At 36.6% G+C, this 18,554-nt stretch overlaps 1 protein-coding gene and 1 long non-coding RNA gene across 9 annotated transcripts in view; one reads left to right on the plus strand and one right to left on the minus strand.

Moving 5' to 3' along the window:
- The window catches only part of Mctp (multiple C2 domain and transmembrane region protein), a 29,912-nt gene extending 19,365 nt beyond the window's left edge, over nt 1-10,547 (plus strand). For 2 of the 5 annotated variants that reach the window (XM_012485360.3, XM_086909928.1), the window contains 7 exons: nt 21-426; nt 789-931; nt 1,005-1,364; nt 1,687-1,816; nt 2,586-2,756; nt 3,057-3,382; nt 4,921-10,547. In XM_012485360.3, coding sequence (XP_012340814.2) covers nt 21-426; nt 789-931; nt 1,005-1,364; nt 1,687-1,816; nt 2,586-2,756; nt 3,057-3,382; nt 4,921-5,026 — 1,642 coding nt within the window. In that variant the 3' untranslated portion in view covers nt 5,027-10,547. Of the gene's footprint in view, nt 1-20; nt 427-788; nt 932-1,004; nt 1,365-1,686; nt 1,817-2,585; nt 2,757-3,056; nt 3,383-4,920 lie in introns of those variants that run through there. The other 3 variants (XM_012485359.3, XM_012485362.3, XM_012485361.3) reach the window with 3 other exon arrangements.
- Nucleotides 10,548-14,876: 4,329 nt separating this feature from the next.
- Nucleotides 14,877-18,554, minus strand: part of LOC105735215 (uncharacterized) — a 29,643-nt gene continuing 25,965 nt past the window's right edge. For 2 of the 4 annotated variants that reach the window (XR_015292524.1, XR_004224746.2), the window contains exons 2-5: nt 15,868-16,013; nt 15,461-15,741; nt 15,260-15,320; nt 14,877-15,121 (exon numbers count right to left, since the gene is read on the minus strand). This is a non-coding gene — a long non-coding RNA (uncharacterized LOC105735215). Of the gene's footprint in view, nt 15,122-15,259; nt 15,321-15,401; nt 15,742-15,867; nt 16,014-18,158; nt 18,284-18,554 lie in introns of those variants that run through there. The other 2 variants (XR_015292525.1, XR_004224750.2) reach the window with 2 other exon arrangements.

Raw genomic sequence — 18,554 nt, forward strand, 5'->3', positions numbered from 1 at the left:
CGTCTTCTCCTTGACTCCAGTCTTGGGACAGAAAAGTACAAGTCAAAAGTGGTGCACAAGACCTTGAATCCCGTTTGGTTGGAGCAATTCGATCTTCACCTATACGAAGATCCCTATTTAGGGCAGGAGTTGGAGGTGACGGTGTGGGATCGCGATAAAAGCCATCAGGATGACCTAATGGGAAAGACGGTGATAGATTTGGCAACGCTCGAACGCGAGACGACCCATAGGCTGTGGCGCGATCTCGAGGACGGTTCTGGAAACATTTTTTTGCTGTTGACCATCAGCGGAACCACCGCCAGTGAAACGATCAGCGATCTAGCCGCCCACGAGGAGACTCCTCGCGAACGGGAACAATTGTACCAAAGATATTCGATCAGAAACACGTTGCAGAGGTTGCGAGATGTTGGCCATTTAACCGTGAAGGTTTGTCAAAATTTTCTTTTGCAAAAATATTCGTTTCGAGTTTTGTTAACGAGTTTATTTAAAAAAAAAAGAAAAAGAAAAAACACTGGCCGAAATCACGAATATATAAAGTTCATCGAATGTAACAAATATTTTACTATCGATAAAAAATTATATCAAATTACACATGTTCCTTGTTCATATTCGGTCAGCGACACGTGGCCAACACTACCGCTCGATCGTTGTTTCTTCTTAATAAAAAATAAACAATTAACAATGGTGAAATGAAAGTTTTTGCAAAGGAAAATATTGCTCGAAATTACTTCAGCAATCTTCAGTTAATTTTTGAGGCGTTCCGTACACGTATTTATACGTTTGTCCAGGTATTCAGAGCGCAAGGTCTCGCGGCGGCCGATTTGGGCGGGAAGAGCGATCCTTTCTGCGTGTTGGAATTGGTAAACGCTAGATTGCAGACACAGACGGAATACAAAACGCTGGCTCCAAACTGGCAAAAAATATTTACATTGTAAGTTATTTTGTTTCGTGGCACATTTTGTTAAGTGAGAGTATAAAATTTATAACGCCGTACCGTTTCACAGCAACGTGAAAGATATTAATTCGGTGCTGGAGGTGACGGTGTACGACGAGGACAGGGACCACAAGGTGGAGTTTCTCGGGAAAGTTGCCATACCTCTTCTGAAGATAAGGAACGGTGAGAAACGATGGTACGCGTTGAAGGACAAGAAATTGAGAGGTCGGGCAAAAGGGAATTCCCCCCAAATTCTGTTGGAAATGACCGTGGTGTGGAACGTTGTGAGAGCCTGTGTGCGAACGTTGAATCCCAAAGAGAAGAAATACATGGAGCCGGAGATAAAGTTCAAGAGGCAGGTGTTCCTGCGTAACGTTCTCAGGTTGAAGGCAATCATCGTTATCGTTATTGATATTGGAAAATACGTGCAGTACGTAGTTTTCTCTCTCTCTCTCTCTTTTTTTTTTTTTATTATCCGATTTATTATTATATAACGATACACGTGACATTTCACACGCAAATTGTATCGCATATTTTAATCATAAATTTCTGTTCACGTGACACGTGCTATGAATGTCGAGACAATGATTAATAATGATCGATGCATAATCTCTTATATATATTTCACTTTACGAATTTTATATTTTCAATATTTTATCGAAGAAAAAAAAAAAAAAAAGAATTTATCAAAATCATTCGATAAATAGATTATTTTTCTCTCTTTTTTTTTTTTTTTCTCCTCAAATTATTAGGAGCTGCTGGGAATGGGAAAGTAAAATGAGAAGCATCTTTGCACTGGTTATCTTTGTTTTGGGCTGTTACTATTTTGAGCCTTACATGTTCCCTGGAGTAGCACTCCTTATCTTGTTAAAATACTATCTGGTACGTAAATAAAATTAATCAGAAATATATATATATATATATATATATTTTTTAAACTCTCTATTTCTCTCTAAAACATTTATCGCTATCTTTATGAATTATTGACACTTGTCTTACACATTTATCTTACTAGTATTTGCTAATCCATTACTTCCATTGATCCCTACTTTTTTTTTCTTACTTGCTAATCTTAAAAGAGCTTGCCAAACAATCTAAGAATTCTCACTTGGAGTAGAATATTTTGTAACATTTTGTAACATATAATTCTGTAGACTGCAATAGAGTGTATCCCATTGAACAAAGTATAAACCTTGCATTGCAAATTTCTTATTTTTATTGGCTATTACTAGTCGATAGAAGCTAGTTATTTCCCTTTTTAAAAGGCTATGATAAAATTAAAGCTGCACACGCCAATAAAGTTCGATCTAATCGATTTTAGCTTTTCTCCTCGCCACGTACCTAATTGCTCCCCACTGAAACTTTATCGCCTGGAATTTAATGCATAAGTAGATGCAACGCATTACTCCCCAAGAAGAACGCGATCCCAGTACGTTGCACATATTGGTTCGATAACGATACCACCTCAAAATTTATTCCTTCGAATTTTTCCATACCATCGCATCTCGTATATAAAAATCTCACACAAATTTCTCCAGTTTTCTCCATTGTTTAGCATTATTATCGTGTTATACGATGCCATGTACGATAAATCAACTTGCTTGATTTTTACCCGCATTGCTGCATGTCCACACCCTTTACTGCCTGCCAGCTTTACGGGGATGGAAATGGATTGAAACAATGGGTTTCCGGACAGGTCGCGATGATAACTGGTACGCCCTTGACCCATCATCACACCACCCATTCCCACTTTCACGACGAGATCGACGAAGGTCCAGCTACTCCTGGGGACGACGACGACGACGACGACGACAAGGATAAAGTGAGTTTAATTTTTTCCAAAAAAAAATCGAAATTTCGATCGATAAGCAATGCAAAATTTATAACACGGATGTTTGATCTATCGATAACTAAAGATTCCTCCCCGATGAATATTACATGCCCACGTACATATGTCACGAGTATATTTTGGTCTCCTTTCTTCGATTCGTCCCCAGTCAAATTGACGTCTCTACGTCAATAGCCGAAACGGGGTCACCGTGTTAAAAAATTAAACCTTCGACCTTTCGTTATTTTCGTTTTGTGTCCTTCATCGTGTAACTTTCTTCCCTTTTTCTTGCAGGAAGAGAAGAAAAGTCTGAAGGAGCGGCTGCAAGCGATCCAAGAGGTGACCCAGACCGTGCAAAACTCGATCGGTTACATAGCGAGCCTCTGCGAAAGGGTGAAGAATCTTTTCAACTTCACTGTCCCTTACCTCAGTTACCTGGCCGTGATCTTGGCCATCCTGGGCGCCGTTGTCCTCTACTTCATCCCCCTTCGATACCTCATCCTGACGTGGGGCGTGAACAAATTCTCGAGGAAGATCATCAGGCCCCACTCGGTCCCGAACAACGAGCTCCTCGACCTCGTATCCAGAGTGCCCGACGACGAGGAGCTTCTCAATTACAGGTCCGTTTCTTTTTTTTTTTGAATGGAAACAAGGGGATGAGAACAAAATTGGAATAATTCGTTCGTGGATAAATTTATTTCCAATGGGTGATGAAAGTATTCGAATGGTTATATTTACAATCTTCGATGAACGAAATATATATATATGTCATTGGACTTTCGTCGTCCAATGTGTGCAAACTAAAAAGTTTGGCAACACGTTGGTGTCATAAGTAAATAAAATAAAGGCTTAATAATAAATTAACTACGAAGGAGCTATGTCAAAGCCTGGAGAAAACATCGATTCCATAGCTAAAGCTATCACTAAATTTATGCAGACAGCATAGTGTTAAGACAATTGAAAATGATTCACCAATTTATAGAGTAGATATAACACATTTATTATAAACACGCACCGTTAATAAGGTACAAAAGTATTGGAACTTGCTTCGTATATGCAGTATTATTTAACATTAATATTTTGTTGGACCATTTTTGGTGATAATAATTTGTCTCGATCAAAGTTCCACACCGTGATTTTGTAGAAATCACAATCGATTCCATATTTCTATAATTTTTTCCCTATTTCAATCTAGAAATTTTATATCTGGACCCTGATAAAGTATTTAACATATATTATATAGGATCTATTCTCTCACGATTTGCTCTGTACATTTTCTGCACAATCTCAACAATACTCTCGTTGTCTCAAACCAGTTCCTCCAACGTATAAATTAAAATCGATTCCATATTTCTATAAATTTCTTCCCTATTTCAATCTATAAATTTTATATCTGGACCATGATAGAGTATTTAACATATAGAATATATTACAATCTCAACAATACTCTCGTTGTCTCAAACCAGTTCCTCCAACGTATAAATTAAAATCACAATCGATTTCATATTTCTATAATTTCTTCCCTATTTCAATCTATAAATTTTATATCTGGACCCTGATAGAGTATTTAACATATAGAATATATTACAATCTCAACAATACTCTCAAACCAGTTCCTCCAACGTATAAATTAAAATAACAATCGATTCCATATTTCTATAAATTTTTCCCTATTTCAATCTATAAATTTTATACCTGGATCCTGATAGAGTATTTAACATATAGAATATATTACAATCTCAACAATACTCTCAAACCAGTTCCTCCAACATATAAATTAAAATCACAATCGATTCCATATTTCTATAAATTTCCTCCCTATTTCAATCTATAAATTTTATATCTGGATCCTGATAGAGTATTTAACATATAGAATATATTACAATCTCAACAATACTCTCGTTGTCTCAAACCAGTTCCTCCAACGTATAAATTAAAATCACAATCGATTCCATATTTCTATAAATTTTCTCCTATTTCAATCTATAAATTTTATATCTGGACCCTGATAGAGTATTTAACATATAGAATATATTAAAATCTCAACAATACTCTCAAACAAGTTTCCTTCAACGTATACGTTTCGTTCATGAAAGATTGTAAATGTAAGGGTTCGAATACCTTCGTCACAGCCACTGTATCATACATGTTCGTGCAGGGAGTTGAAACCGTTGCCGACCGCCGATTGCGAGAAGGGGTCTGGAAGCCCGGGCGTCTCGAATCCAACGCGGAGGGAGCAGAGGAAGAGGCACAAGGCCGCGTAGCAGCATGCCCCGCGGCCGGAAGTCGCGGGTCTACGATCACCGAGCATCCTGAGGACGGTCCTGCTGCGGCGGAACAAGCGCCAGCGAAAGGGATCAGCGGAGAATCCGGATGTGATCGACATAGACTGAGAAACGCCACCGTTTCCACCCACCGTAGTCGTTTTAGCTAGAAGGGGTTGGGGAGGGGAGCGAAATTACGAAATTTACGAATAAAGTTACGAGATCGATCACGAGCAACGATAATCCAAATTAAACAAAAACAATCGTGGCAAATTTGGAACAAAGAGGAGAATTATCAATCGATTGAAAAAAAAAAAAAACTACGTGTTTAATCAAAGTAACTTTATTCGAAATTTTCAATTTGGGTTGAAATGCCCAAACACGATCTTTAAATCGGTCCCGGCGTGGTATGCCCTCGATCGTTTCGTTTCGTTTCGTTTTCGTTCTCGATGATTGGCAGACGGATTAGTATTAGCTGGAGAGGAAGGGGAGAACGTTCCCGATTCAGAAGGATCATTCTCGCGTTTTTAGGGCGTAGGATAGAATGTTGGTAGATTCGTCGACAGACAGCTTTTTGGAAAGCAAGCACGTTGTACAATCACATTGGACGAATTCTCAAGGAGCATACCAACATCTATTGAAAAAATTATCAATAGATACATTTCGGTTTTATAATTGGAACGAGTGCATCGATACATTTGATAAAATATATATATATATATACACACACATGTATATTCTCGTCTAGAAATAATCTAGATAGCGTTTTTTTTTTTCTGGAACGTGTAAGATATGCTTGTCGTCAGGGAAAATAACTTTGAGGAAAGGTGTATTTCTTCTTTTTTTTCAATCATCGTTTCTCAAACTGTTTGAAAAAGTGATAAACCGAGTATTCTGAAAGTATACCTCCTCCCTCCCGGGGGGGGGGAGGGAGGGGAATGTATCGAAAAATAGCGCAAAACCGTTTGATAATCGTGAATTAGTCAAAAAAAAAAAAAAAAAAAGTATAGACGGAGAAGAGATGTAAAGAGAGTTTAAAAAGGGGGAGGAGTGAGGGGGGGGGAGGGGAGGAAAGAAAAGTGTACATTTACACGAGAGTATTTCCCGGCCAACGGGTTATCCTCGTCGATCCGTTTCGTCCATCGGTGTCGTAGATATAGCTGCTACAAAATCGTTACCAGTGACAGTGAGGTGTTCGGAAAAAGAAAGAAAAGTTGAAACAAAAAGAAAAAAAAAAAAAAAAAAATGTAAAAAAAGAAAAAAGAGAAAAAGAAACAAAAAAGACAAATATGTTATTCCGCGACGGTCCCGTCGAGAAATTTCGCTCGACGAGCCGTTTCTTCCATTTCACGAACGACGAAAAGAGCCCATTAATTCTATGATATGATATTCCACGTACGTTTATATCGTGTTTTAATAAAAAAAAAAAAAAAAGAAAAAAAGTTAAATTATATAGTTCGATCGGATTAGTCTATTTTTATTTTTTAATTTGCGCTACCTCCTGTTACGATTAAAATCGTTTAAACGATTCTGTTTCATTAGCCAATTCGTCGTTCGCGAAATCAGATATTATTTAATCTTTTTATCGTTGAGACGTTTTTCCAAGTGTCTCAAAGTTATTAACTCTTTAAATAGTATTTAACATAATAACGAAATTCTTTGTTCCAACGCACATTTTTCACGCGTTAGTCCATCATCTCCTCGGGCATGAATGTGAAAGTAACACGTCGAACGAATGGCGATTGTATCTTCCGCGTCTAAAATTCGTGAAACTCAACGGGATTTAAATTTACACGGTCGAGTTAGTTCGGAATTTTGCCGCAACAGCATCGCTCGTGCTTAGATCGGAGAACATATCAAGTTTAAAGGTTTTAAGAAGTAAGGCGAAAAGGAAAAGAGATATTGAATTTATAATAGAATTACCAGGAAATCTAGTTATATGATAATCCGATGAAGAAACCGTGAAATATATATATATTTATGCGTGCGAAGATGCCCGAAAGAAACCGGAGAAACACAATGAAAGGAAGGAAAACGAATGTTTCTTCGACACCGGTTCTATTACTATTTTTATAACGATAATAGGTGTCGCTGTCCTCGTAACAATAGCTCATAACCTGGTTTCGCGATTAGATAACATTCCAGAACTCGTAACTTTCTTCGTCCACGAACGTTCCTTTTTTTTTTTTTTTGTATTTTTACTCTCGAAAAGCTACGTTTCTTTCCTTCTTTATTTATTTACACCATTGTTCTGGATAGTATAGTCGCGTAGTTGCAACATCGCAAAAGCGTTAATAAACGCATAACGATGTCAACGTCGCAAATTACACGAATTATACGAAACGGCGAAAGATATTGTAACGATTGTTTGGAACGTATTCAAGGATCGTGTATAAATAACTCGTGTTTGTATTTTTATTCAAATGCCACGTTACACGACTAAAATGGAAAAATGATCGAAAAATGAGGCGAGGATGAAGGAATATTTTTTTTTTAGCACGATGATATTCCCAATTGATTTTCACCACGAACATGCTCGAGGAGGGAAGTAAAACGCGTTGAATCAATTATTCCTAACCGTGATTTTACGGTTCGTGCCAGCCGAGAGACGAGAAAGCTGAAAGGGGAAGGAGAAATATCCATTTTTTTTTCTCGCTTTTCTAACTCGGAATTTCAGTGCACCGTCATCGTCATATTTCCCGAATCATTCCGCCATCGATCCTCTTCTCGCTGTTTCTTCCATTCGCACGATTGCCACGAAAAAAGAAAAAAAAAGAAAATTATATCCCTCCATGTACTTATATTTGTCTTCGCTTATATTTGACCCTTTGAAGCGCTACGAGTATTTTTTTTTAATTTAATTTTTTTTCTTCTTATTATATTATTATTGCTTTTCTCTCGAACAATTTGTATCACGCTTTTGCCTCGATATGATCTAGTCTCTATGTGTATTAAATTTTTCTATTAAAAGAGACACGTATTAAAAGAAAGAAAAAGATATCACGACAGATTTAAAGATAGATTTGGATGTAATTTTTTGGAAAAAATTGTGTAACAAAAGAAAAAAAGTCATATTTGTATATAATATTTTATAACTTAACTTTCTTATATCGAAGAAAGATTCTTAATGATAAAAAAAAAAGAGAGAGAGAGAAACGCGTTATCTTATACCTAAAATAATCTCTAACGTTTATTATTAAAATTTACAAAATTGTTACAAAATGCATCGCGTCGCAACATTATCTTTGGAATAGATCGATCCAATAATATGAACCAAATTCAAAAGAATTGAGGAAATGATTCGCGCTTCAAAGGGTTGGAAAAGGGTAATATTCGCGCTCTCTATTCATCCGCCAATTGTGGGCCTAATTCACGAGGAGGCAAGAACGCATTCATATCTGTAGGAACGCAGTGAACGTTAAGCGAACGAGAGGCGTGTATGTGAAACGAGAGAGAAGAGAGAGAGAGAGAGAGAGAGAGAGATAGAGATAGATAGGCGATTCTTTTTTGTCATCTAGTCAACGAACTTTCTTAAGTAAGCTCGAGAAACTTGTGATAAACCGTGGATTCAATTTCACTTTCTTCTTTTATTTTTTTTTTTTCTTTTTTTTTTCCTGCGTTTAGAGGAATTACGCAGCGATTTTGTGCGATTTAAAATTTACCGATAATCGAACATTCTTCCCTCCTGATTTCATTTTCGTTCGACGTTAATTTTAAATCGCACGGTTGACAATGTCACGGTATGTTTTTTCTATCGGTCATTCCTAGTGACATTCCTTTTCGTGTGAATTGCATGGATAAATTGCATGGAGTCGCTGAATCAAATCAAATAATAATAATAATTGAATTTATACACGAATGTTTTTCTTCTTTTTTTTTTTTTCTTTCCAAAAAATTTGTCCAAATAAACGTGGCGTATCCATCCAATTTTATCTTTAACGCGTGTACAATTACATCGAGTCGAAGGGTCGGTTGTCGACTAAACGGCAACCTGGTCAAAGGATCCGTCGTAACGGACGTGGACGAATAACTATAACCGTATAAGCGATTCAATTTGTATCGTCGATTCGAAATTTAAAAATGGCCGACAACCGACGCTTCGAACGAAAAAAAAAAAAAAAAAAAAAAAAACACTATTCGCGTTTTACAACGTCGTCTTTTTCTACTCTTCCAATTTTGTACTTCCAATAGGTGTGTAAAAAAGCGAGAAAATTGTTTCTTCGACTTTTCGACTAAAATCATTTTCGTCAATCGAAAAAAAAAAAAAAAGAAAAAAAAGGAAAAAAAAATTGCCACTTCGAAACTCGTTTAAATACTGCTCGCTCGCTCATTCATTCGCCCACTTCTATTTCGACTCGTTTCTTTCGTGGGAATGCAAAGGCACGCAAAGGGCACACGAGCGATCACGTACACATTCACGCGCATATTCATTATACTATCTTCGTGCACGCACTTTCGAGTTTGCATGCTCCAATTTCTTCGTGTTATATGAATCTTTATTAAAGTGTTTTAGCCGTTAAGGGAGGAGAGGAGGAGAGACGGGGGTGGGGGAGGGAGACACAGAGAACAAACACGTGGAAAGAAAGAAAGAAAGAAAGAAAGAAAGAAAGAAAATGGAGGGAGAGACCAGGACGAATTCGATTTTCACACACATATATATACTTTTTCACCAATACTGTATCCTCTCTGGACGAGTGTTCCTCGATCTATTTATTTAAAAAAAAAAAAAAAAAAAAAAAAAAAAATTCCTCGCTGCTTTTGCATAAATATTATTAGATCGTGTCGTCGTTTCGAAGATCGATCGATATTTGAAGAGCGTACGGGGAGAAGGAAGGTCGTCGAAGTACAAGTTACACGTTTTTTATTTTACATTTTTTCCCGCGGTCACTTTTACCCGAGGTGGAGAAACAATCGGGCAACACTGATCCAGATGAAAGATATGTAGATCAATACACACACACACATACACACACACACACGCGCGCACGCACGCACGCACGCACGGTTTGTACCGTTATTACTTCCTAAACGATGGGAAACGAACGAACAACGTTAAATTTAAGATATTTAGATAGAATTCGAAAATGGAATTGTGATTCGATCGGCGATATCAATCGATTAGATCCGATTCTCGAAGAACGAAAATTGAAATCATATGTATGAGGCAAAGAAGGTCCGGACCAAGTCCAGATCGGGTGATCTCGATCGTACAAAAAGAATTAAAAGATAAAAAAAGAAAAAAGAAAAAAAGGAAAAAAAACATGGAAAGAAACAAAATAAAATAGAAATATAAATACGTAATTATCAATATATATTTAAAAGAAAGAAATATATATACATATATATATATATATGTATGTATGTATGTATGTATGTATATGACTGTTGTTTAGATCGAATTCTGGAACTTGGTCGGCGTTCTCGGTGTTCCGACAAAACTTATGTACTTATGACAAAAGGTGATAAGAGTCGTTATTATATTCATAAAATTAAAAATAAAGCAAGCTTTTAATATCCAAAACGTTTTATTTTATTTTATTTATTTGCCGAAAAAGAATATTAATTTAAATTACAATGCATCCAATGTCGAGAAATTTTCAGAGAGTACGTTCTTGATATAAGAAGAACACTGACTGAATGTCCTAGACCTTGTGCGAACAGTGAAAGTCAAAGTCAAAGAGATAAACTGTGTGATTTTATCGAAGAAGCATCCAACTGGTTATCTAAGAACGAATCTTCGTCCTCGGAGATTATTTAAACGTGATTTTTTTTTACGATAAATAAATTTAAAGTACAATAATAAAATACGAGAAGTCGATCAGCTTGATTTTTGAGCAATTCGCTTGTTATTACAATATTAAAGAAATTTATTATTATGATAATAATTAATACTATGTAAAAAGTCGCATAAATAATACACGGTAGAGAGATAATTTTCATGTTAAGTAACGTTATATAATTAAGTTATTCAATGCAGTTATTCAACTTCTAAGAGTATCTTTAAAACGAGAAATTATATATTTTTAGCAATCAGTGGATCAAGCATCGAAAGAAACTTTCACGTCAGGAAGAAATATTTCGTAAACGCTAAAACTTGAATACAGTTTTTGTTACTTGCTTTCGAGTGTTACGAATCTATTCAACCTATTGAAATTTTCATACGTACCCAATGGAAAGTTATGAGTGCGAGCCGGAACTGGTCGATCCAGTTTTCACAATTTAAGCCGCGACAACACATTGCGACAAATCGGTCTGCCTCCCTTTCCATCTGACCTCGTAATCGTAATTTTCTAAACTATTTGCTTTCCAGTAAGTCGTTTCGATGTTCTATTTTCTTTGATTTCATTCTATTGATTCTATTTTTCGCGTTTAATCCGATATGATCTATATACGTATCGTGTTTATGTACAATTTTTTATTATAATTCAAATATGTAATGCAGTCAAGTAGATAAGGAGAGGAAATAATGTGAAAAGGATAGAGATAGGATAAAATTATTGAAATCAGCGCCATCTTCAGTGTGCCGCAAACGAAACTCGCAAAGAAAGGACAGAAATATAGTAAGAGAAGGATAGATATATGGTAAGAATTGATCGTTAGCGCCATCTCTGAGAATTTCTAGAAAGATGATCCTTTAAATATATACCCTTGATACTCGAGAGATGGCGCTAGCGGTCAATTCTACCATATCTCCATCCTTCTCTCACCATTTTCTATCCTTTCTTTGTGAGTTTCGTTTGCGGCACACTGAAGATGGCGCTGATTTCAGTATTTTTATCCCTATCTCCATCCTTTTCTCACCACTTGTTCTCCTTGTCTATATTTGCGATGCAAAATTTGCGCGCTCAAGAGATGGCTCCAATATCCGATTTATTTTATTACCTTTCCATCCAACAAACAGAATTAAAACTCTTGACATAATCAATTTTTACATATAAGTATGCAAAGCATGCAATATTAATTGAAGATGTAATTTCAAATCTAAATTAATTACAAATTAAAATAACAATAAAAAAAAAATAGTGAAAGAATTGGCATTAAACTTATTGCTAAATATCTTAATCTTAATCTCTGGTGAGTATCGTGAAATGTCAAGTTATACGGATCAAGATCTTTCTCGCGAAAAATGTTTATCGATTAACAAGTGCAATCCGTTTTAACATATATACACGTATATGCGATGAAAACACACACGCGCGCAAAAAAAAAAAAATATTTATTTATTTACTTTTAGGCAAACCAAATCAGTGATATTACATTACACGAAAAACTCGTACGGGAAAATCGGCTCGACACGCGACATTCGAAATTTATCGGGTGCGAAAGTTTAATGAAAGTCATGAATCATCAACCGACAATAGAAATCATAAAATCTTGGATGAGATCAGAATTCTCCACAAACAACTTTCCGCAAACATGCGTGTAATGGAATGCTAATCGAACAAAATTCCATTTCCCACTTTTCACCCACCTTACTTCGCTTACAAGAACGTGAATAACGATTCAAAAATCGACACAACTCAAAAATAAATTCTCGATCACATAATAACAATTATTAACCGAAATTGTTTTCTTTCTTTCGTTCCACCACGATTAAAAGACCGAGAATCGAGATATACAAAAAAAACGTTAAAGAAAAAAAAAAAAAGTCGATAAAAATCTCGCTTAAAATTCATAATTTATCGCTCTATCTCGTTTCAATTGCGCTCCGTTCCCGTTTTCAATTTACAATTACGTGGAACGGGCGCGTGACGTAACGCGAATTAAAATTCCAAGTCGAAGGTTCCATTCGGTTACGTGATCCACTTTTTCATGCGCGTCGCGCATGAATTTCGTTAGCCAAACTAGTCGTGTAAACTCTTCTCGTTGAGGAAAAAAAAAAAAAAAAAAGAGAAAGAAAGAAAGAAAAGGGACGTAACAGAGAGCGGATCGATTCCATTAGAGGAGAAGTTTAAAGTTTAGCATTGTTATACGCCGGCTGACTGACCTTTATCGGGTTCCGCCCGCTCAAGTTTCTCACGAAACTTTCTCTCTCTCTCTCTCTCTCTCTCTCTCTCTCTCTCTCTCTCTCTCTCTCTCTCTCCCTGCGTGTGTGTTTCGCGATTTTTCTTTAATCCACACACGCGATATAAACGCGACGATCATCGGGCAATTTTCGTTTCCTTGATTAACAGCGTGTAGGGAACGAGTGTCTAATCTTCCTGAACGGAAACTTCCTCCAGAGACCGTTTTAAATGATTTATTAACGACGTGTGTATACGATGCGATAATAACAAACGAAATGACGAAGGGATATCGCGATAGATGAATTATCGTGCACTTTCCATCACATGTCGGATCGCGTTGCGTGCAAGTTGCGTTGTCGTGTCGCTGTAACTTTTGAACGAAAGATAGCGAATAAATACGTGAAAGGTGGCTTACACGTGTTCGAAAGTGGATCGATTTTTGTTACACGTCGAACAAAAGAGGAGGCGAGTATTTACTATTTTCTCTCAAAAAGAGAACGTATGCAAATATATATTCGAATAATAAAAAAGGTAGAATTGAAGATAAATGCGTGAAAACGGTTAATAAATTAATAAATTGATCATTAAGTTTACGAGTTTACTCGTTAGACCGGTCATACTCGAAAGATCACGGTGCTGCAAAGATGCTCATCGAGCACGAGGAAGGTTTGTTTACCCTGACCTACTTCCGGTCAAGTTCATTGCTCATCCACGCCACGTTGTCCTCACCTTGCACCGATGCGTACCGATCTCCTCTCTTCCCGATTCCTTCTCCACGTTCCATCTTCCACACCTAGGATAGGGAAGAAGCAAGAAGACTATATCGTGGTTGGACACCGTTACACCGTGTTCCAACAGCCAGGAAAAAAGACGAGGCAAAAGTGGAACGTCTCTTTTTCACGATTTAACAAACGTACGCCTACGTTATTCGCACGCGTTTTGAAAAATTGAGAAATCTTGCTCGCGATATTTCTTCTTCTTTTTCCCCTTTCCTAGATTCTTCTAACCTAGTATCTTGGAAACTGTGATAATGAAAATATTTGTTTATCTTTAATTAACAGCCATGCTCATTTTGTTGGATTGAAAAATATACAAAAAGGATGTTCCAGTTTTTTTTGGAATAGAGATTCTAAGATACGGTAGATTTTGTTTTTTATGCAAATAATAACGCGAGTTAAAAAAAGGTGTAAAAATTTTAAACGTGAGAAGCATCAGTTTTAGAAAGTATCTTTCACCGTGACTCATTCTGCTCTTTCAGTTTTGTTCTTTTGAAAGAATTAAAGCGCGTCTTGCACGTATTTTAACGCGAAGATTAATGGAAATATTACACGGAATAACAATTCTTTGAGGTTAGATCGAATCGAATGCAAAAATGATTAAATCACTTTTCTTTTTTTTAAATGAAATAACAGAGCTGAAGTGGGCTTAATAAGTATTTTTATGGAAACATCATTACGAGCCTATCATAAAGGATAATTAATCTTAATTGTCGTTTCCGTGCAAACGATAAACCTGTGCAATACGCTTCACTTCTAATTTTAATCGTTTAAGACGAGTTGAATACGCGAGAATAATCTTCACTCGAGAGAGAATCGACTATAATTGGTACAATTCATCGATGGAACGTAATTATTACTCGAGCAATCTCTGCTCGAATTCGAATCGAAGAGGTTAACATTCTTATGTTTCGTTAACTTCATGCTTCCATACGCATATTATTCGAATTAAGCTAAGATTCTTCACGAATACTTACTCTCTCTTTGTTTGTATTTAATGCGTTTTAATTGAGATAGAAGCGTGGATGAAATTTGTGGATACTTTTGAGGTTAGAATAATTACAACGATTGATTGCAACAATTGAATTTACATGATAAACAGGGTTATTTTTTTCTTGTAATAATATCTTTTAACCAATAACGTTTCTGAAAATGATCGAATCAAGTCTTTCGAGAATTTCTCGGTCATGTTTGCTTATCCGGCGTGAATCCTCTATAATTTCATTACTTCCCTTAGTGTTTCCCTAGGGTCCTAGGACAAATCGTGTTCTTCTTTTTCTGCTTCAAGCAAGGTAACGAAGAAAATGGAAGTTCTGTGAAAAGTATGGAGACTTAATAAACGAAGAAACTTGATAACAAAGAATTATTTACATTCGTATGGAAGATTTTTTCAAAGATTACCATTAATTTGAATACAATAATATAAAATAAAATTCTCTTTATTGACGTACCATCACGCAAGATTTCTGATTATACGTGTAATTGTAAACGCGATTTTCCAACAAATATCCGCTATAAAATAAAATTATTATAATTAAAACAATATTTCTAATAAATTTCAAACATATTAATACGTGAAAACGAATTAATTACGTAAGGAAAAGTCAACCAAGGTGTCCTAAATTCCACGTTCAATCGATAGTTGTGTATACCTAGCAAATATAGAGACCAAGAAAACGAGCCAACTTGCGTGTCCAGCGAAAGGAGTTCCCAGTGGAAGTCGATACGAATTATTAAAGTAATTACACGGAAAAAGCGCTACTAGAGGCTGGACACCGTGGAGGAATGTATATTCTGCCTTGCTTTCACCTGCCGTCGATCCCCAAACTTGACCGGCCATCGACGATGTTGCCACAAATAAAGGAATCCATTGTCTTCGTGATCAATCACATCCAAAAGGGTAATCCATCGTTTCTGCACTTTCATTTATTCTCTGAAAATAATGCAATACGAATGAAGAATAGATTTAGAAAAGTGTATGGTTATGTTCGACATCCAATGGCTATGTTTCTAGTACGACGAGGAAGAAAGAAAAAAGTTAGTTCGATAAGATGGTTACCTGAGGGCGTTCCCGTGTATCATCGTGGGAACACGGTCCACTAAAATTAGCTTGCGCGACGTCAGTTTCTTTTTCTTCATTTTTCTCCCCTTCATCTTTTTTCTTTTTTTGAACATACTTTTTCGTTGCAAGCTTGTTGGAGATAACTAGAAAAAATGACGTAGATTTTTAGGTTAGGTATGCTCGTTAACGAGAATTTTTGTCAAGGAAAATTTTGATCGTATAACTTATATATGGCGTTGAATTTTTAAACAGCAAATGACGAAAAGGAAGGAACGAATAAAGAAGAAGAATTAACAAAGATATAAGATAAAATGAAAAATCGTAGGGAATAGAAGTGACGAAGGAAATCTCGTTAGTTCAATTTCACAAGGACATCTGGTGATCTAATCGACGAAGTACTTCGATCGATCGTTCTCCGTTCCATAACAATGTACTTAAGTAGAACGAACGTAAGAAAGATGTGCAAATCGTTTTATCATATTGCGAATGAATTTCTCACTTTCCGTTAATTATCGATATTTCATTCGCGAGATTGAAAAGAAGATTTTTCAACCATCGAAATGTTAAAATTTGTTTTGCATTGGGCGTTGCGAGTAATCTTGTATATAAGTGATCCGTTACTTTCTAAATTCTTGTGCGTCTATGACTAATAAGCGATCACGTAGTATTGCGTTTTATCAAAAACCGATGCGGACGTAAATGAAACGTTATATTTTTTTGTGCAAGATCAATTCCTGAATCACGCGTTGTCCTAAAAATTGGTAAATATTCGTCTACTGTATATAAAGATGGAAAGGGAGAGGCGGTAAAAATGCGAGTTTGATTAGTGATTTCCTTCCGTGCATAAAAATAAGTATTGGCAGAAAGTTTGGCATCAATAAAACAAATCATGAACAACGGAACGAATAAATTTCGACAGAGCAAATGGGACACTCCTCTTATTCTATTCTTTCCCTTTTTACGTCTTGAATTTAATTACTTGCTAAATTACATAGTGAATATATCTTCCATGTATTTTATCAAGCCACGCATATACTTGTAACAATATCCGAACACAATTACAAGTTATTACAGTCTAGCACGATGAGAATTATTATAAGTATCAAGTGGCATAAAACAAGGAAGAAAATGAAAAATCTTGAAAACAACTCGAACTTTGCTGAATATAAAATGAGATCCGATAAAGAGATCCGAGGTATCTAGGTCTGCCTGGTATATTTTCCCTTTCACCACGACCTGCCACACGACAAAATGCAATTTTCTACGTGTATCCACCGCACGCTCATACGTGCTTTTGTTTCCACGCAACGCGCGTGTGCGCATGCGCACACGATTTTGCACGAGTTAACGTAATCACGTGTTCGTACAACGGCTCTTATTTAGGGCCACTTACCCGACGACCTTAAATTACGCGATTTTCGCGAATCGGGACGCAACGCACAAAATTCGCATAAGAGACAATGCGACACGTTATCTCTGAGCCTTTCAACAGAGGGTCGTCGAGTACATGGGAGCGGAATGGTACTGGATACCGTGTAATCATCACAGCTCGCCGTGTATCCGGGCATTGAATTCGCGGATTCCCCTCGGCCTCCTTCGAATCCTTCTCATTGTACGCTTTCAAGTTTCGCAAGAAGAAGGACCTCCGATCACCGGAGAGAAACGATCGAACGTGTAATCAATTCAACCGAGATAACACGCCCTGATGTTGCAATTCGAAGGATAATAATTTTTTTTTTTTTTATTTAAAAAAATATGAATAATTAATGGATTCTATTTAACGAGGATGTTAATTTAATTAATTTCGATTTTAATACGAAGAAATTACGATAAAATATTGATCTACGTATTAGCATATATGTATAATTTATCCCTTTTTATCAGTAATGCTAATAGAAAACGCGAGATACAAGAGTTTCGAAACAAGGACATCGAAAGCTACGTTGGTCCGTAGCGTGAGAGAGGATAAAAAGGAAACGATAATGACGTCTACGGTTGACGCATTTCCTGACAATGCCGTAGCGAGACGTGATCTTGGCTACGACTAGTTTTTCCGATTGTTTTGCATACACTTATTTCGATTACGCGATTACCGTTCCTGGAATGGTAGAAAAGAACGTTATGTATTGTCATCGTTGTTCCACTACCAGCAACCAAGCGTCCATACCACTTACACGATATAATACCACTCGCGAACGCTGTCCTTTCGGTAAAACAGGAAAAGTTATACAATTAGCAAGGATATTCCGCTCGACCGGAATATAACGGGGTAGGGAACGATATTATACCGTTATATAACTCTTCTATTAACGGCCGTTACGTTCGATTTTAGGTTGAGTTGTCACATTGGCTTCGCGACGAAGTTTTTCTTCCTGTGGAGAGTCATGGAACGCATGGAAGCACCGTGCAAGCTGTGGCCAAGTGAGTGACCCACGATTGGTATATCGCTTGGGTTGCGTAACACGCTCTACAAGCGCGCCACCTCTCACTTCTCTCGTTCAAACTGACGGTTATACCTCGTGCTCGGAAAAGCTGCTTGAAATTCGATCCGTTCGAACGGTGATGTTTCGTGAAATCTTATATTAGATTAGGTGTAGAATATTTTTATTCGCTTTGCTTAAGTAACGCGAAGGATGATCGCGAATGGAAAATGAATATTAGATAACGATGTATGTAGCGTGATA

Source organism: Apis florea, unplaced genomic scaffold, assembly GCF_048593485.1.
Source record: "Apis florea isolate Af1SG1 unplaced genomic scaffold, ASM4859348v1 contig_3170_pilon, whole genome shotgun sequence".
NCBI classification, from domain to species: Eukaryota; Metazoa; Arthropoda; class Insecta; order Hymenoptera; family Apidae; genus Apis; species Apis florea.